General features: G+C 37.2%; 1 protein-coding gene across 1 annotated transcript in view; it reads left to right on the forward strand.

The window, feature by feature from the left end:
- zdhhc11 (zDHHC palmitoyltransferase 11) overlaps positions 1 to 17751 on the forward strand; it is a 22803-nt gene extending 5052 nt beyond the window's left edge. Inside the window, exons 4-11 of the mRNA XM_061954205.2 lie at positions 355 to 456; positions 546 to 670; positions 803 to 958; positions 3710 to 3828; positions 3915 to 3964; positions 8539 to 8605; positions 8687 to 8762; positions 17201 to 17751. Of these exons, the coding sequence (XP_061810189.1) occupies positions 355 to 456; positions 546 to 670; positions 803 to 958; positions 3710 to 3828; positions 3915 to 3964; positions 8539 to 8605; positions 8687 to 8762; positions 17201 to 17343 (838 nt within the window). The 3' untranslated portion in view covers positions 17344 to 17751. The remainder of the gene's footprint in view (positions 1 to 354; positions 457 to 545; positions 671 to 802; positions 959 to 3709; positions 3829 to 3914; positions 3965 to 8538; positions 8606 to 8686; positions 8763 to 17200) is intronic.
- The last annotated feature ends 1055 nt before the right edge of the window (positions 17752 to 18806 follow it).

The raw sequence follows: 18806 nt of genomic DNA on the forward strand, positions 1-18806 counted from the left end.
TGTATTTATTGATTAATTAACAACAAATATTTTGATTTTTTTTTTAAAGTTGTACCATATTTTGGTAATGACTACTATTTTTTTAAATATCTCATTTGATTGAATTTTATTTCATATTTAGCATAATTTGCTGTTATAATTTCATCAAGTATTTTCATAACAAACTATTTTCAATTGTACAGTCATTCATAATTTTGTGTGCAATTCAATGTATTTATTTTTTTAGTGTTATGTTGAAGCCAATGCTTCAATGCATAACATGTGCTGTAAACATAACATTGATATTTTCCTAATGTATTTAACTTTGTCTTGTTCTTTGTTGTGTTTAACCTTTCCAAAATGTCCTTTTCACAGTGGCCCCAAAGTGAAACACTGCAGCGTTTGCAACAAATGTGTGTCGGATTTTGATCACCATTGCAAATGGCTGAATAACTGTGTGGGAGGCAGAAACTACAGGTAAGATACCACTTCTGCGCTTCCGAAAGAGTGTGATGGACCATAAATCAAATGACATGCTAACATGAGTTCACCTGTGTTGCCTTCAGGTGCTTCTTCATAGCCGTGTCCTCGGCAACAGTCGGCGTGGCTTTGCTCCTGGTTGTCATCTTGTTTGTATTCACCCAACACTACTTAGATCCAAACATCCTACGGACCGCGCCACAATTCCACGGTGAGTCATCTCAATACTGGATAGATGGCACACAAGTAGCTCAGGTTGTTTGTTATGATAATTTCATCTTTTAAACATGCATGTGTATGTGTGTGTGTGTGTGTGTGTGTGTGTGTGTGTGCCTTCCTGCAGGTGTGCTGGGAAATGAGACCTGGCTGGTGTTTTTACCGTCAGCCCCCGTAAAGACAAGTTCAGCCGCTCTCCTTATAGTGGCCTTCATAACGGCCATGCTAAACCTAACGTGCCTACTATTACTTTGTCATCTTCTCTGTTTTCATTTCTACCTCTGTGAGTCACAATTTGTCTTAGTCATTACACTCCAAACCAGTAGGGGGCAGCATACTAGAATTTACCTTAGACTTAAATGTGCTAATAATAAGCTGCTGTCACGCCAAATTTCTTCCCCCTACAAAAACCTTCTCCCCCCATTTACTTCCGGGGTCATTTCCTCTTACGTCATTTCCTCTTACTTACGTCATTTCCTCTTACGTCATTGACAGCGATCGATAGAATCCAAATCTCCTGAAAATGGTGGTGTCACTGAATGACATTTGTCTTTATCTTTCCCAGGGGACTTATGTCAAACACCAGCAGGCTTCGAAAAATTCCAGGCGGAGTGTTAGGGAAAATTTCAGGCGGAGTGTTAGGGCCGCTGCTGGGAACTTCTGTCTTCGTGGTAACGTGCAAAAAATATTAAGTTAATTTGTCCGATTAATACAGACGTTTTGTTAAAGCTATATTATAAAAAATAAAATAAAATTAAAAAAATAAGTATCCTTCCAGCGACGGGCAGTCAAAGCCGAAGTGTTATCGATCGCTGTCAATGACGTAAGAGGAAATGACGTAAGTAATAGGAAATGACGTAAGAAGAAATGACCCCGGAAGTAAATGGGGGGGAAGGTTTTTGTAGGGGGAAGAAATTTGGCGTGACACTGCCGATGATTTCTCTTAACGATTGTAAGTCGAGTGAATATGATGTTTTTTCAACATTATTTACTACTTTCTTGTGAAATTACAGAAGCATACCATAAGCAGCTACAGTAATAACTTTTGGTGGATTTATATACACATGTACAAAGCACAAAATCAATATGCTACTTTTCTTAGCATCAGCTTAGAAATAATATACCGATGCTAATGAGGATTTCTATAAGTGATTATATGATAAAATAACGTACAGTGGAATAAATATAATGTGTTTCCCCAACATATTTCAATATTGTTATATTTTAGTGCTTACCTATGGAATTAGAGTTGTATAAGACACTTTTTTGTAGTATGCTTGCTTGTCCAAGTAAAAAGTATCTAACCAGCTAGCTAGTCCGGCAGGGGGCAGCATATTAAAAGTTATATCATAGTAAATAAGCTAACTTCCTTAGCATTAGCTTGGAGAGATAATACAGTGAATTCTATAAGTAATTACAATATAATGTATAATGAAAACTGACATTTATGATGAGCTTATGATAGCTTTTGGTGAATACCCACATACATAGATATCACAATGCACTGTAGCAGCCAATGTGGCGGCCACCTTAGCGGGGGCCACGTTTCCAATTAAGGCTATGCAATACAATGCTTTGTATATTGAACATAAATCATTACTTGCTTGTTTCTCAATCGATTTTCATGCGGATTACTTTATCTACAACAAAAACTTTGTTGTTGACACGCAACATTTTATTATTTTGTAAAAAAAAAAAAAAAAAAAAAAAAAAGAACATTTTACCTAACGATTGTTCCCAGTGTTTTTGTTTTAATTGTAAAAAGTTCTTACTACAGTAGCATAGGCTAGCAGCTGTAAGGCGTGACGTATCTAGTTATACATATCCCCACATAAGTGTTAGATCATTTTAACTAGAGATGTCCGACAATGGCTTTTTTGCAGATATCCGATATTCCGATATTGTCCAAGTCTTAATTACCGCATCCGATATCTACCGATATATACAGTCGTGGAATTAGCACATTATTATGCCTAATTTTGTTGTGATGCCCCGCTGGATGCATTAAACAATGTAACAAGGTTTTCCAAAATAAATCAACTCAAGTTATGGAAAAAAATGCCAACATGGCGCTGCCATATTTATTATTGAAGTCACAAAGTGCATTATTTTTTTCAACATGCCTCAAAACAGCAGCTTGGAATTTTGGACATGCTCTCCCTGAGAGAGCGTGGGCGGGGTTGGGTTGGGGTGGAGGGCGGTGTATATTGTAGCATCCCGTAAGAGTTAGTGCTGCAAGGCGTTCTGGGTATTTGTTCTCTTGTGTTTATGTTGTGTTACGGTGCGGACGTTCTCCCGAAATGTGTTTGTCATTGTTTGGTGTGGGTTCACAGTGTGGCGCATATTTGTAACAGTGTTAAAGTTGTTTATACGGCCACCCTCAGTGTGACCTGTATGGCTGTTGACCAAGTATGTGTTGCATTCACTTGTGTGTGTGAAAAGCCGTAGATATTATGTGACTGGGCCGGCACGCGAAGGCAGTGCCTTTAAGGTTTATTGGCGCTCTGTACTTTTCCCTACGTCCGTGTACACAGCGGCGTTTTAAAAATTCATACATTTTACTTTTTGAAACCGATACCGATAATTTCCGATATTACATTTTAAAGCATTTATCGGCCGATAATATCGGCAGTCCGATATTATCGGACATCTCTAATTTTAACTATACTGTACAAGCTAACTAGCGTAAAGCTCATCACACTCCAAATCAGTAGGGGGCAGCATACTAAAATGTAGTTTGTATTAAACAAGTTAATGAGTTAATTAGTGTGGGGAAAATATAAATGGTAAGCTTTCAAGTGAATATATCATAACAATTGTGAATTTATGACATGAATGAACATAAATGTTGTTTTTTCAGCATATTTGAATATTGTCATTTGTTAATGGCTACAAATTAAAGAAGTATATAACAGCTAATTGCTTTTGGTAGAATGACTTAGTGCAATTACTCTTTGGTGGATCAAAGTATTGTCACTGTATAGCATCCTGGCTTGTGCAGGTAAAAACTAATCGCAGTGTATCTGTATTACAGTTTGTAAAGGCCTGAGCACATATGAATACATAAAGCTGCAGCGCCAAAAAGAAGCCAGAAGCCGAGAAGTCGAAGTGGGAAATGCACATAACGCACACGTAAACAACAATGTCCCACAGGTGAGAGCTGTGGCCTGCTTCTGTTAATCATCGCTTTAGTCTCTGTTGTCTTTTATTTATTAACAACACGTATTTCTATGTTGAAGAATCTACGGAGCTCCATGGACTGTGAGCCAGCCTTAACTCATGGTGCAAGGTAACTATGGTTTATGGTTGAAGTTTATTTCAAACATGTATACAGTAACAATATTATACATCACATATTTCTCATATCTTATGTGAAAAGAAGCAGATTTTATTTAATCCTACCAATAAGGTTAATGATGTATATCAGGATTATTCTTTCTTGTACAGTTTCTTAAACTGGATCAGATTAGTACTTTGGTCAGTGTATGTTTTGGTATTTCAATTTTCTTATCATAACGGGATATCAAAAACCAAAAACGACTGGTTTATTTGAATTTCGTTTTAGAATACAAAAAATGAATTACAAAAACAAGAAGAGAAAAACGAAGTTCCCCAGTAAACAAAAACAGAAAAACAGACCAAAACGGATGGTTTTTCATTTGCAGACACCGGAAGTTTTATTTTCAAAGTAAAAGCTGGGATACTACAGTACCCATGTGCCTGGTTAAAATGTCTTTGGAGCCCGACACAGAAAACAGTTTAGACATGGCACAACAAGGTATGACATCTGCATATACAGATATCTATATGCACATAAAATATGAAAGTACAGGACAGTCTGTGGTCCTGGAATATGAAAACACATCAATTTTGGTTTGCTTTTCAATTTCAGTTTCTGTTGATATGTGTACTCTAAAATCAGCACTTCCGGTTCCGGTGTCGGAATATGAAAACACATCAACTTCAGTCTGCTTTTCAGTTTCACTTTCTGTAGATATGTGTATGTAGATATTTCTATATGATGAACTTTGTGCCACATCTAAAGTATTTTCTCTAGATGTTAGCCAGCGCCACAGGCACACAGTACCGTTGTAATTATCTCCGCTTTTTAAACACAATCAGAATTCCTCAAAGGACGCTCCATTCATAACAACATAAGACTGTCAGGGACATTATTGAATACAGGGATTTAATTCCACATGATGATCTTCTGCTCTTCTTGGACCTTTATAAAACGCTTGACATACTGGAACATGACTTTCTTTTTTTAATGCTGGAACACACTGGATTTGATATTAACTTTTGGTAGATCATTAGAGGATTCTATGATAATATTAATAGTTGTGTCTTACTAGTCTCAGGCACAACCTTTTCCTAAAAAAATTAAGAAAAAAATTCCAACTGCTATTGAAAAGATCTAAAGTATCAGGATTTTGCAGAGACCTAAAAAATGAGAATTGTTTCCTATCCATGAATGTGTGAAAACAAATATTTTCAATGTCCCTGTAAAGTCTGAGGTGAAATATAAAAAAAAAAGAACAACAACAACAAATTAACTCCCAGAAAACAAATAGAAATTAAAATTAAAGAATACCAAATACTTAGACATATTTACTAAACCAAGATGAAAAGTTTATCGAGATGTATGTACCCTGTCTAATCTCATTTTAATACATAATAGAATAATAAAAAAAGCATAAACCAACTCACCTTTAATTTAATTTGGAGAAATAAGACTCATTATATAAACAAGGGCAACATGATAAAGATGAAGGACTAAAAGTTATAGTTGTTCTCAAATTTTTTTCACTAAGTACCACCTCAGAAACAACTTGGCTCACCAAGTACCATTATAATGACCAACATTAAAATACAGTAGCATTGTAGGCCTACATTTTCATTAAAAACAAGGCAGAGGCTTTATTTGGCAAGTATATTTAATATTTTTCTGTCACTGTAACGTTACACACAGTTTGAACAGTAACACTGCGTTTGGATATAGGAAAATAAAACACTGTACTTTAACAGAGTTATTCTTAGGCGTACCACTAGATAGAGCCCGCTAGTGGTACATGTACCACTGCTTGAGAATCACTGGTTTAAATGGTACCCTGAAATTGAACTGGTGGAAATCATGGATTAAAAATTGTGATTCCTTCTGGTACAGCATACCCCCAAAAATATTTGATACATTTGAAGGATTAAAGTTCCATGATATGCGACTTTCAAATGTAAAAGCTTCCTGTTATCAGACTTTCAGTAGCATATTCATTTTATTGGAAGATGAAGTACACACAACTTGTCACCTCATCACATTCCAATATGAAAGAACAGATTTATTTGACACAGCATTAAATGGTTGTATTATGGTGGCTGCATGCAGAAATTTGCTTAATTATGACCAACACATTTCACATTCATCCACCACTTTCTGAATTGAAACAATTGCACAAAGCATTTCCAAAACCATTTTTATTTCTGCTTAAAAATAGTTTACCACACTGCCCATTATTACTTCTGTAACTAATCCTACATAATATTTCATTAATGGACAAATATGCTCTAAGTATTTTATCAGATCACGTCTTAGAGGACATTTTTCATCCAGGCAAACAAAACAATAATGATATTAGTGTGAATGTTGTCTGTCTATCTTTGTTGGCCCTGTGATGAGGTGGCGACTTGTCCAGGGTGTAGCCCGCCTTCCGCCCGATTGTAGCTGAGATAGGCTCCAGCACCCCCCGCGACCCCGAAGGGAATAAGCGGTAGAAAATGGATGGATGGATGGATATTTTTATTAAATTTGATGAATACACAGTTTTAAAAATACATACATTATATTTATTTCTTTTATTACCAGCCAAGAGGAAAGAAAGTCATTTTAAAACCACAAACAATATTTATCCATATTATTGACAAATCTCTTTCTTGCCTGCATAAATTTAGCTTCGTTTGGCATCCTTTAATTTTATGTTCTCAGTTTGTTTTCTGAGAGTTATTATTATTATTTTGATTGGTTAATACCTAAATATTTCACCTTTCAGACTTTACAGAGACATTGCAAATATTTTTTTTTGCACATTCATGGATAGGAAATAATTCACATTTTAAAATATTCAGGCAAAGTCCTGAGTACATTAGAAAACTCTTGAATCTTATCAATAGCAGTTGCAATTTGTCCTTCATTTTTTAGGAAGAGTTGTTTCATTAGGTAATTGACTATTATTTCCGTGCTTAACAGGTTTAATTTTTGATGAAATTATTGTTATTTTATTTATTTATTTTACTATTAATATTATCATAAAGTGCTCTAATTATTTCCCGAAGCTTAATACCAAATTCAGTGTGTTCCAGCACAAGAAAACGAAAGTCATGTTACAGTGAATAAAACACTTTATAAAAGTCCAAGATTAATCAAATCCCTGTATTCAATAATGTCCATGCCTTATGTTGTTGTAAATGGGGCGTCATTTTAAGAATCCTGATTGTGTTTGAAAAGTGGGAATAATTTCTACAGTACCTTTTCAGCACCAAAAACATTTATTTTTTGTATTTCAAAACTAAATTAAAAAAAAGAACTATTTTTTGGGTTTTTCCATTTATGAGAAGAAAATTGAAATACCAAAACATACACGGACTTACTTTGTTTGACTTCTTTGGCTCATCCATTTCATAATTTAATTCCCCAAACTGATATGCTAAACGTCTTAGGTCGGTGTACCTTCCGTTCATTCTATTTCCAATTCTTAAACGCAAATCAAAAAGCAAAATTAGGGCCGTTTTTCGATTTTTATTATATTTGGCAGATTTGAAAACAAACAAAAAAGGGTTGATTTTCATTAAAACATTGCCATAAAATTGGATTTTTGGCTGTTTTCCTTTTATGGATTTTTGTTCCAGATAAACACAAAAATCGAATATACGTTCATCCAAAATACAAAAATGCGTGTTTATCTGTGTGATGACAAATTGAAGCGGAAGCAGTATTTTAGGTTTTCCTTAGCGTTTAGCATGTTTTTAGCATAACGGTAACATTTTTGTTCAGCAGGAGTCCTTATGTCATTTAAAAAAAGTGTCATTAGATAGTTGTTCAACTTTTGTTTCAGAAATGAAAATAGAAAAAATTGCCCAAAATGTGTTTTTTGATTTGTATTTCAGAATTGGAAGTAGAATAACCGGTTCAATTTGTCATCACACAGATAACCACGCATTTTTGCATTTTGGATGAACATTTTTTTTTAGATTTTTTTGTGTATCTGGTTTGTTTTCAAATCTGCCGAATATAATACAAATCCAAAAACGGCCCTAATTTTATTTTTTGATTTGCGTTTCAGAATTGGAAATAGAATGAACGGAAGGTACAGAGACAGTGTTGTACGTGCATACAAATGTTTGAAGTTAGACTTTCCTGGACCGCCTGCAGTCCAGACCTGTCTCTCATCGAAAATGTGTGGCGCATTATGAAGCGTAAAATACGACAGCGGATACCCCGGACTGTTGAACGACTGAAGCTCTACATAAAACAAGAATGGGAAAGAATTCCACTTTCAAAGCTTCAACAATTAGTTTCCTCAGTTCCCAATCGTTTGAGTGTTGTTAAAAGAAAAGGCCATGTAACACAGTGGTGAACATGCTCTTTCCCAACTACTTTGGCACGTGTTGCAGCCATGAAATTCTAAGTTAATTATTATTTGCAAAAAAAAAGAAAAAGTTTATGAGTTTGAACATCAAATATGTTGTCTTTGTAGTGCATTCAATTGAATATGGGTTGAAAATGATTTGCAAATCATTGTATTCAGTTTATATTTACATCTAACACAATTTCCCAACTCATATGGAAACGGGGTTTGTATGTTTCAACAGTACCTGCAGGTCTGGTGATGATAAAGGACCACTTAGCGGCCGACCGTCTGAACCCATCTGCAAAGAGGTACTGTAAGCCAACACACTTACACTGCAGTCTCATCAAACAATATGGATGTTGACAATCTTTTACTTCATTTTCATTTAGGTGGATAACTTTAAGGAAACACCAGAAAAGGAAACTAGTTTTCATTGTGAAACACAGAATTCTGCAGCGAAAGCAAGTGAGTACCAGTGCCATTGATGCACTTCATTTTAATTAACCTGTACTACATTTTTTATGTCACCCTGGATTTACTTTACTGCATAGGTAATATTACAATCATATTTCTACGTATTTTCTTGCACAGTATTTTGCTTCAACACTAGTTTCTTAAATCAATACTTAATGCCTGATTTCATAGGCGTTTTTCCCAAAAATTGCAATGGAAGTTGCAATGTTTTTAGGTTGCAATAAAATTGCGGGTAAAGGTGAAAATTGAAATAAATCGTTATGATTTTTCCTCTGTATGATTCTAATAGGAACAGTTGTCAAAGAAGATGAACAAACTCATATCAGGAACTGCAAGAGTGAGAAAGGCGACTTTCCGACAAAAATGTGCAAAATATAATTTATTTTGCCACAACAAAGTGCACCTGCACTCCTGTAAATAAAAGACTGAAAATGTTATCTTAGCCTCCCCATAAAATACATAAAAGAACAAAATTTCAGTTAAAATGAATACCTGCTGAAGACAACAAAACAGTCCAAATGAAATGTTCTATACCAGCTGTACACAGACTATCCTTTGGTGCGGTATGGCGTAGTGGGTAGAGCGGCCGTGCCAGAAACCTGAGGGTTGCAGGTTCGCTCCCTGCCTCTTGACATCCAAATCGCTGCCGCTGTGTCCTTGGGCAGGACACTTCACCCTTTCCCCCGTGCCGCTCACACTGGTGAATGAATGATGAATGAATGGTCGGAGGGGCCGTAGGCGCAAACTGGCAGCCTCGCTTCCGTCAGTCTACCCCAGGGCAGCTGTGGCTACAAATGTAGCTTACCACCACCAGGTGTGAATGAATGATGGGTTCCCACTTCTTTGTGAGCGCTTTGAGTATCTAATAATAGAAAAGCGCGATATAAAATCTAATCCATTATTATTATTATTACCCGAAAGTAGCTTTATGTCTAGTATTCTCAGCTGAAAAGATGTATTTAGGGGTGTTAGGGGTGGGTACATGGGTACTTTTCTGGCATCGATCGAATCTTGTCGGTCCTACCTGGCATTCACGTAAAATCCAACTGTGCCATGTTTTAGTACATGGGTTGCGCGTGATGTCACACACTCCGGCATTGTACTTCAGCATTTGGCGATCACTCTAGCAGCACTGAGAGCGGACGCAACCAAACTACCTCTCGGTAATGCAATTTTCAATGCCAACAAAGAAATTGACTCAAAAAATGCACTGGTGTAAGTAAAGTAATGCTTCACTTTTCCAAAAATTGTGCTAGCTTGATGCTAATATACATTGGCTTTGTTACTGACATGCTGCTGACTAGCATTAGCGACTTTTCATGGCAATTTCAACACCGCCAAATTTATTAATGAAAACTACAACTTAGATGCGTGCACGTTACAATCAAACAGCTGGTGCGTAATAAGTACAATACAGTAGGGTTGTACGGTATACCGGCATTGGTATAGTACCGCGATACTAATGAATCATATTCGGTACTATACCGCCTCTAAAAAGTAGTGGTCCATCCAGTCCGCCTCCATGGCGACGAATAAAGTAAATTTCTTACAAGTATTATCCCTGCAGGACGAGGAATAGCTAAATATTCTTCACTACACACCGTAGCTCACCGGCGTCACCGCTAATGACGCAGATCATGAATGTAAGCAAATGCCATGGGTGGATCTACACCTAACATCCACTGTAATGATACCAAGTACGGGAGCGTATCTAGTCGATACTACTAGGATTACATCAATATTTTATAAAAAGTTAAAGTTAAAGTTAAAGTACCAATGATTGTCACACACACACTAGGTGTGGCGAGATTATTCTCTGCATTTGACCCATCACCCTTGATCACCCCCTGGGAGGTGAGGGGAGCAGTGGGCAGCAGCGGTGGCCGCGCCCGGGAATCATTTTGGTGATTTAACCCCCAATTCCAACCCTTGATGCTGAGTGCCAAGCAGGGAGGTAATGGGTCCCATTTTTATAGTCTTTGGTATGACTCGGCCGGGGTTTGAACTCACAACCTACCGATCTCAGGGCGGACACTCTAACCACTAGGCCACTGAGTAGTAGCATCACAAAATCTTTTTTCGTTTAAAAAAAAATGTATATGATGTTTATAAACTCAGGAAATGCGTCCCTGGACACATGAGGACTTTGAATATGACCAATGTATGATCCTGTAATGACTTTGTATTGGATTGATACCTAAATTTGTGGTATCATCCAAAACTAATGTAAAGCATCCAAACCACAGAAGAATAAGTGATTATTACATTTTAACAGAAGTGAAGATAGAACATGTTAAAAGAGAAAGTAAACAGATAGTAACAGTAATTGAACAAGTACCGGTAGATTAAGAATTCATTTTCTACCACTTGTCCTTAATAATGTTGACAAAATAATAGAATGGAAAATGACACAATATGTTACTGCATATGTCAGCAGACTAATTAAGAGCCTTTGTTTGTTTACTTACTACTAAAAGACAAGTTGTCTTGTATGTTCACTATTTTATTTAAGGACAAACTTGCAATAAGAAACATGTTTATTGTACTGTAAGATTTTTTGTTAAAATGAAGCCAATAATGCAATTTTTTGTGGTCCCTTTTATTTAGAAAAGTATCGAAATATTGGGACAACACTACAATACAGTAATAACACTTTTTAGGGCGCAACACAAGACTAGCTTGAGCAAAGACTGAACTGACAGGCCAACACACCATAAACTATAGACTACTGCCATCGTATTGAACTTGCAACTTTAATGTTGTTCAAATGAGACTCAGAAAAGTAATGATAAAACCAGCTATAACTGAATTAAAATGTTGCAATAAAAATATTATTATTATCAAAAACAATTATTTATTAACACACACAAAAGTACCAAAAATGGGTACTATTGAGTATCGGTATTGATTCCCAGGTACTTTTCCCTAACTGTATTAGTAATAGTTGAGGGGGAGAAAAAAATAGTTGAGAAATGTACTCACACATATGCACATATGCCTATGAAGCTCATTTTCAATGTTTTCTTTACAAATGAAAGTGTACCTTTAGGCTTAGTATATTTGCCTAAGTATCAGTGTGTTCCTTTTGCTGCCATTTTCACACAATTGACCGAGTCACATGAGTAAGTGCATAGTAAAATACCACCATAGGCCGTCCACAAATTTCAAACATCTTTAATATTTTATATTATGTATTTGCGCTTGAAAAGTGCTTTAACGTTTGTTTCAGTTCCAACCCATTACACGTAGTTCACCCCTGTTTTTGATGGGAATATCGTGGAGTGCAATCTGTAGCAGTGATTTTAAAGTACCAATGATTGTCACACACACACTAGGTGTGGCGAAATTATTCTCTGCATTTGACCCATCACCCTTGATCACCCCCTGGGAGGTGAGGGGAGCAGTGAGCAGCAGCGGTGGCCGTGCCCGGGAATCATTTTTGGTGATTCAACCCCCAATTCCAACCCTTGATGCTGAGTGCCAAGCAGGGAGGTAATCGGTCCCATTTTTATTGTCTTTGGTATGACTCAGCCGGGGTTTGAACTCACAACCTACCGATCTCAGGGCGGACACTCTAACCACTAGGCCACTAAGGTATTTTTGTTGTAAGTGAGAGACGATTAGAATTTATCACCATACGTCTGTCTATGTAAATCAGGAAGGGAGGACGTAGCTGAGCGGCGCATGGACGCATTTGATTGGTTAGGCAGTTGATTAGCGAGTTTGAATGCCACTTGTGGATAAACTGGATTAGTGAACATGACAATAATTGGCCAAAATGTGCAGCTGGATTTATGGGAACTGGACAAAGTTGCGAGGTTGTGTATAACTTGCGGGGATTTGTTAAATTTGCAAATTCCTGGAGGATCTGCCTCTTACCGGTAGTTTGAATATGTTAAAAAAAGCTGATCTCTGAATGTTTCTATTTAAAATGATAGAAATAAAAATAATAAATTGTGTTTTCATATTCAAACTTTTACAAAGTGTTCAGGCAATGTTTGACATTACATTTGAGCATTCTAACATAGGGCTGGAGGGTCTACTGATATTACAGTTGATACAGTATATTTTAGAAAGTGGTATTTTTTGAGACAATACCGTCATAACGGTATATTTTGATGTGCCTTTGTACGACCCTATGATCTTCTCTGCGCCTGACGGGCAAAGCCCAGGGCATCCTCTTTGGCTCACCCGCGCCCCTTGTGTATTTATGGAGGCTTCTCTGACGCACAATGACACAGCTTATCAAACTTTAAAGAAAATATGGCTTGCGGTGCCGACTTCTCGACTCCCGAGTGATGCAATGTTTTAGTCAGCGACTGCATTTGGCGATTGGTGACAGACTAAATATTTATTTACACATACTGTCAGGGGGTGTAGTTGACGAACCCCAAGATACAGAGACAGCAGCAGGCATTGAGCAGGAAAACATAATTTAATGTCCAAAATAAATGTAAAACACAAACTAGGAACTAACAAAAGGGTACAAACAAAAGGCGCGCCCAAGGCGGAGATACAAACTTGACTAAGAAACCAAAACTAGCACAAAGGCAAAACTATGGACAAGAAACAAAAACACTTACTGTGACACGAAGGAACTATGACATGAGCAGAGTGAACAGAAGTAGACACAGCTACAACGACAAGTATTAGTGACAATAATCCAGCCCAGAGTGGAGGACAAAGCAGGTTTAAATAGCAGCTGGCTGATTGACACCAGGTGTGACCAGGTGCCAATCAGCCGCAGCTGAGGGGAAGCAGCACTCAGGGAGACAATCAGGAAATAACCAAAATAAGAGCGCTGACAGGAAATGACAGAGGAAAAACCAAAACATAACTAAACTGTCAGGGACAAGCCTGACACATACACCAATTTGCTTGAGAAGCCATATTTCTCCTTGTAGCGACTTAATCCTTAATCTCATCTGTTTATGTTGTTCACTTCTGTTAGCGACTTGGCACAGCAGCTAACGATAGCTCCTCTCTGCTGCTCGCTGGGTCTGTGCAATGTTTAGCTACAACTTGGTTTAAAAGTGCCTCTGCCCATAGCCCGTGCGGACTAACCTAGTGTAATATCGCGGCTGAGTGGCTGAAAAGTAGCTTCAAACTGAATAGCTAGCGGCTTTCACCGCTATGAGCGAGTAGAAGCTCCATCTGTCCCCGCGAACTAGTGTGAGGCTATAAACCTAACGTAATGAATACAAATTACGAAAATTGCTTTGACATAATAATGGCTAACTAATTACATTATAAAAATAAACACGTAATGTTACTACTTACAACAACAAGAAATCTAAGTACTCTCAATACTGGTTATCTAACCGTAAAAGACTGAGGCAACCTTAAGCACTTTGCACGTTTTTTTAAGATATCGATATATACCGTATACCGCCATTCGGACAAAAAATACCGCGGTATCAGTTTTGGTCCATAACGCCCAGATATATGTGTTTTATATCGGTTGATATCGATAACTTGTGGATATTATTTATGACCTATCAAAAATACGGACCAGAAGAAAATACATTAAATGTAAACATTTGTATTTCAAATGTTACCTTCCTATGATTATAATCCCCTCAGCTATCAAGGCAGAAAGGAACGGAAATGTCAACACAAGCATGAAAAACACTCATTAAACAGTACAAACAACATTCTTAAATCACATTTAACACTCAACAATAACCTCTTAAAATGAAGGTGCAAAAATAGAAAAAATATGTATAAAATGCTAATTAAATTGTGAAGAAATTGTGCAAAGTGTGAAGATGTAAACATAAAAAACCTGAGAAGAACTTTTTCTGCAGGTTTAGTGCTAGGAAGTTACGGCCGTGCTCTACAGGGTGAGTGCATGGTGTGGCATTACTGGTCTTGGTGGGGACGAGCGCCTTGCATAATTTACAGACCACAGTCGAGGTGACTTTTTCTGTTTGACCGACAATTTCTTCGCTCTCTGAAGCACTCATTTTTACTTTCCCTTCTCACTCCTTGGAAATAATCATCTGCGAGAGAACAAGAGAGCGCAACCAAACCTGATAGTTGATAATGTTACCTGATTGGCTGTTAGGGTGTCACTCCCACAGATCAGTGATCACTTCCTGCTTTGCTCGGTTACCAGAGAGCGAGTGCCTTTGTTCATGCAACCAACCTTGCTTTGCAATTTCTTGATATTGATATTGATTACGTGTCTATCGCGATATATATATTTATATAGTTTTATTGCCCAGCCCTATTCTGACATTGACATTAGATGTCAGCGATTATGTGTCTTAAGTACTTGTGGACTATCCAGTCAAACAAGTGTATAAACAAGTTAAATACTAGAGATGTCCGATATTATCGGCCGATAAATGCTTTAAAATGTAATATCGGAAATTATCGGTATCATTTTTTTTTTATTATCAGTATCGGGGTTTTTTTAATTTTAATTTTATTTGTATTATTTTTTTATTAAATCAACATAAAAACACAAGATACACTTACAATTAGTGCACCAACCCAAAAAACCTCCCTCCCCCATTTACACTCATTCACACAAAAGGGTTGTTTCCTTCTGTTATTAAAATTCTGGTTCCTACATTATATATCAATATATATCAATACAGTCTGCAAGGGATACAGTCCGTAAGCACACATGATTGTGCGTGCTGCTGGTCCACTAATAGTACTAACCTTTAACAGTTAATTTTACTAATTTTTATTAATTACTAGTTTCTATGTAACTGTTTTTATATTGTTTTACTTTCTTTTTTATTCAAGAAAATGTTTTTAATTTATTCATCTTATTTTATATTAATCATTTTTTTAAAAAGGACCTTATCTTCACCATACCTGGTTGTCCAAATTAGGCATAATAATGTGTTAATTCCAAGACTGTATGTATCGGTAGATATCGGTATCGGTAATTAATAGTTGGACAATATCGGAATATCGGATATCGGTAAAAAAGCCATTATCGGACATCCCTATTAAATACTGTTAATATTAAGTAAAATGTTTGGTTTTTCTTTACAAACAAACCATGCTCAGGGTCATGTGCTTACTTTTTCAAGAAATCACAGTTTTTATTATTATTTTCATGGTTATTAAGATGCCTCATTGTCTTAAAAGAAACTTGCAATGGTCTTTCTGTTGTTCTTCGTGGGAGGTCCTGGAGGGACTATTGACAGGGGGCTTTCTTGACTGAAAATAATCCAACAAGTCAAAAACATGGCACTCTCGCTCATATATGTAATGAAGACAAGTCAAAAGAAAAGTCAATTAATTGATGTGATTGACTGAGTAATGATAGCCAACTTGCCCTGTATAAAATAGCATTATTTAAAAATATATACACACAGTACAGGCCAAAAGTTTGGACACACCTTCTCCTCATTCAATGCGTTTTCTTTATTTTCATGACTATTTACATTGTAGATTGTCACTGAAGGCATCAAAACTATGAATGGACAGATGTAGACTTATCTACTTAACAAAAAAAGCTGAAATAAACATTAAAACTGATGAGGCTGATGTTATAATGTTTTATATTCAATTTTTTTCAAAATAGCCACCCTTTGCTCTGATTACTGCTTTGCACACTCTTGGCATTCTCTCGATGAGCTTCAAGCACACCTGTGAAGTGAAAACCATTTCAGGTGACTAAATGATAAATAAATAAATGGGTTGTACTTGTATAGCGCTTTTCTACCTTCAAGGTACTCAAAGCGCTTTGACACTACTTCCACATTTACCCATTCACACACACATTCACACACTGATGGAGGGAGCGCCATGCAAGGCGCTAACCAGCACCCATCAGGAGCAAGGGTGAAGTGTCTTGCTCAGGACACAACGGACATGACGAGGTTGGTACTAGGTGGGGATTGAACCAGGGACCCTCGGGTCGCGCACGGCCATTCTTCCACTGCGCCACGCCGTCCCTACCTTTAAGCTCATCGAGAGAATGCCAAGAGTGTGGCTATTTTGAAGAAACTAGAATATAAAACATGTATTCATTTATTTCACCTTTTTTTGTTAAGTACATAACCCCACATGTGTTCATTCATAGTTTTTGATGCCTTCAGTGACAATCTACAATGTAAATAGTCATGAAAATAAAGAAAACACATTGAATGAGGTGTGTCCAAACCTTTGGCCTGTACTGTATATATACATATATATATATATATATATATATATATATATATATATATATATATATATATATATATATAAAATGCAGCTCTAGTTTGATTGCACATTTGCGTCTTACATTACTGATGCTCACACAGGTGTAAAAATAAGTTAACCCCGTCAAATGCGAAACAATTAACACCATTTGATGAATAACAAGCAGTTGAGAGCCGTCTAAAATTTAGCTGACTGAGCTGTCAATTGCAAGGCAACCTGTCAATGTCATCTTGAATAATTTTGTCTTCCCAAAAAAGGAGATCGAGTGCTGAGCACAATCAGAAGCTGGAAGCCCGACGCCGGAGAAGACGTTCAGAGTGACAGCGTGAAATCTGTGGACAGCATTCCGCAGGTGCAAGACCCTCTCGGAAGCTCAGTGATGGCTCGAGATAATACGTAGCAGTCAGCGGTCGCAGCACCAGGATTCGGTCATGTTCTCAGGGACCATAGGGATTTACTTTGCTCGGTAACAGCAATGAAGCCATTATTTTTCACATTCTTATCAACTTTTTATGTTGAATGACTTCAACTATTCAGTCGTTTGAATGTTATCTTCTGTCCCACTAATCTTAGCCAAGTACTGTAGATGCTTTTTGGCATCGCTTTTATTTATTTTCCAAACAAAAATGTGTTCCAAGTACAGACTGGTAACACTTACCGGTAATCATGTAATTGTATCTGTGCAACAACAACCTTGTACGGTAAAATAGATTCATCCTCTTGAGCAGATTCTACTGTCAGTTATCTTTGCTGATGAATTGTAAGATGGTCCTTTCATTTCAGAGTAAAGAATAACACTTGTTTAATGTTCATGACTTTTTCTCTGCTTGAACCTACGTGGCCTAACTTTAAAAGGACGGTTGGAAGAATGTATTTTGAGGACTAAACACAAGCGCACACTTTTTTTTATACACTCTTACAAACTAATTTCAGTAGCAATGCACTCTTGCAGGAAAAAAAGGTTTGATATCTTTCTGCATGCTTTGACTGGGGGAGAGAAGCGCCATCTGGTGGGCAAATATACAATTTATACACTGACATCCAGTAGCCCAAATGACAAGCTTGACCCACCACTTGTTTGTCCTTTCAGAATTATTTTGCTGTATTTTGGACATAATTGGTGTTGTGTTACCCCATTATGCAAGATTTTTCCTAAAACTTTTTTTTCATGTTATATTTATTACATTTCAATTAGGGATGTCCCGATCCGATATTTGGATCGGATCGGCCGCCGATATTTGCCAAAAAATGCATATCGGCAAGGCATGGGAAAATGCCAATCCAGATCCAGTTTAAAAAAAACTCCGGTCCGTGTTTTCCAACGCACAGATTTAAATAATACATTCCACTTTTCTGCTGCTCCCTATTTCCGTTCTGCATTTTCCAGCACACCTTCAACACATCCACAGGTCTATGGATTCTCACGCAGTTGCTTTTAACTGCTGGCATTGCACTACAGGGTCTTCCCACTCCTTCTTCTGTCTCCTTCTCACAGACAGCAAGCGCACCTTCTTACACACGTCACACGTCACATACGTATACGTCCTCTCCCAGCAGAGAGGTAGCAGCATGGCTAACGTTAGCTGTGATGCTAGCGCAGCCGCTAAGGTGCGCGCCTGCTCAAACGTCCTCTGCGCACGGCAAATCTATGCCACGCACAAAATCAAATAAAAAAATAAGCGCATAACAATTTTCGACACACGGACACGACAGAGAAAACAGTTTTCGTCATCATTGTTCAAATATTGTAACGTCTGTCGAGACGCTTCTCTCCATTTGGTGCCACACGTCCACACCATCAAAATGCAGAGGCAAACATTTCCAGATCAACACCGTATGAAAAAAATAGTGATTTTTTTAGTT

Source organism: Nerophis lumbriciformis, linkage group LG04 (assembly GCF_033978685.3).
Source record: "Nerophis lumbriciformis linkage group LG04, RoL_Nlum_v2.1, whole genome shotgun sequence".
In the NCBI taxonomy this organism is placed as follows: Eukaryota; Metazoa; Chordata; class Actinopteri; order Syngnathiformes; family Syngnathidae; genus Nerophis; species Nerophis lumbriciformis.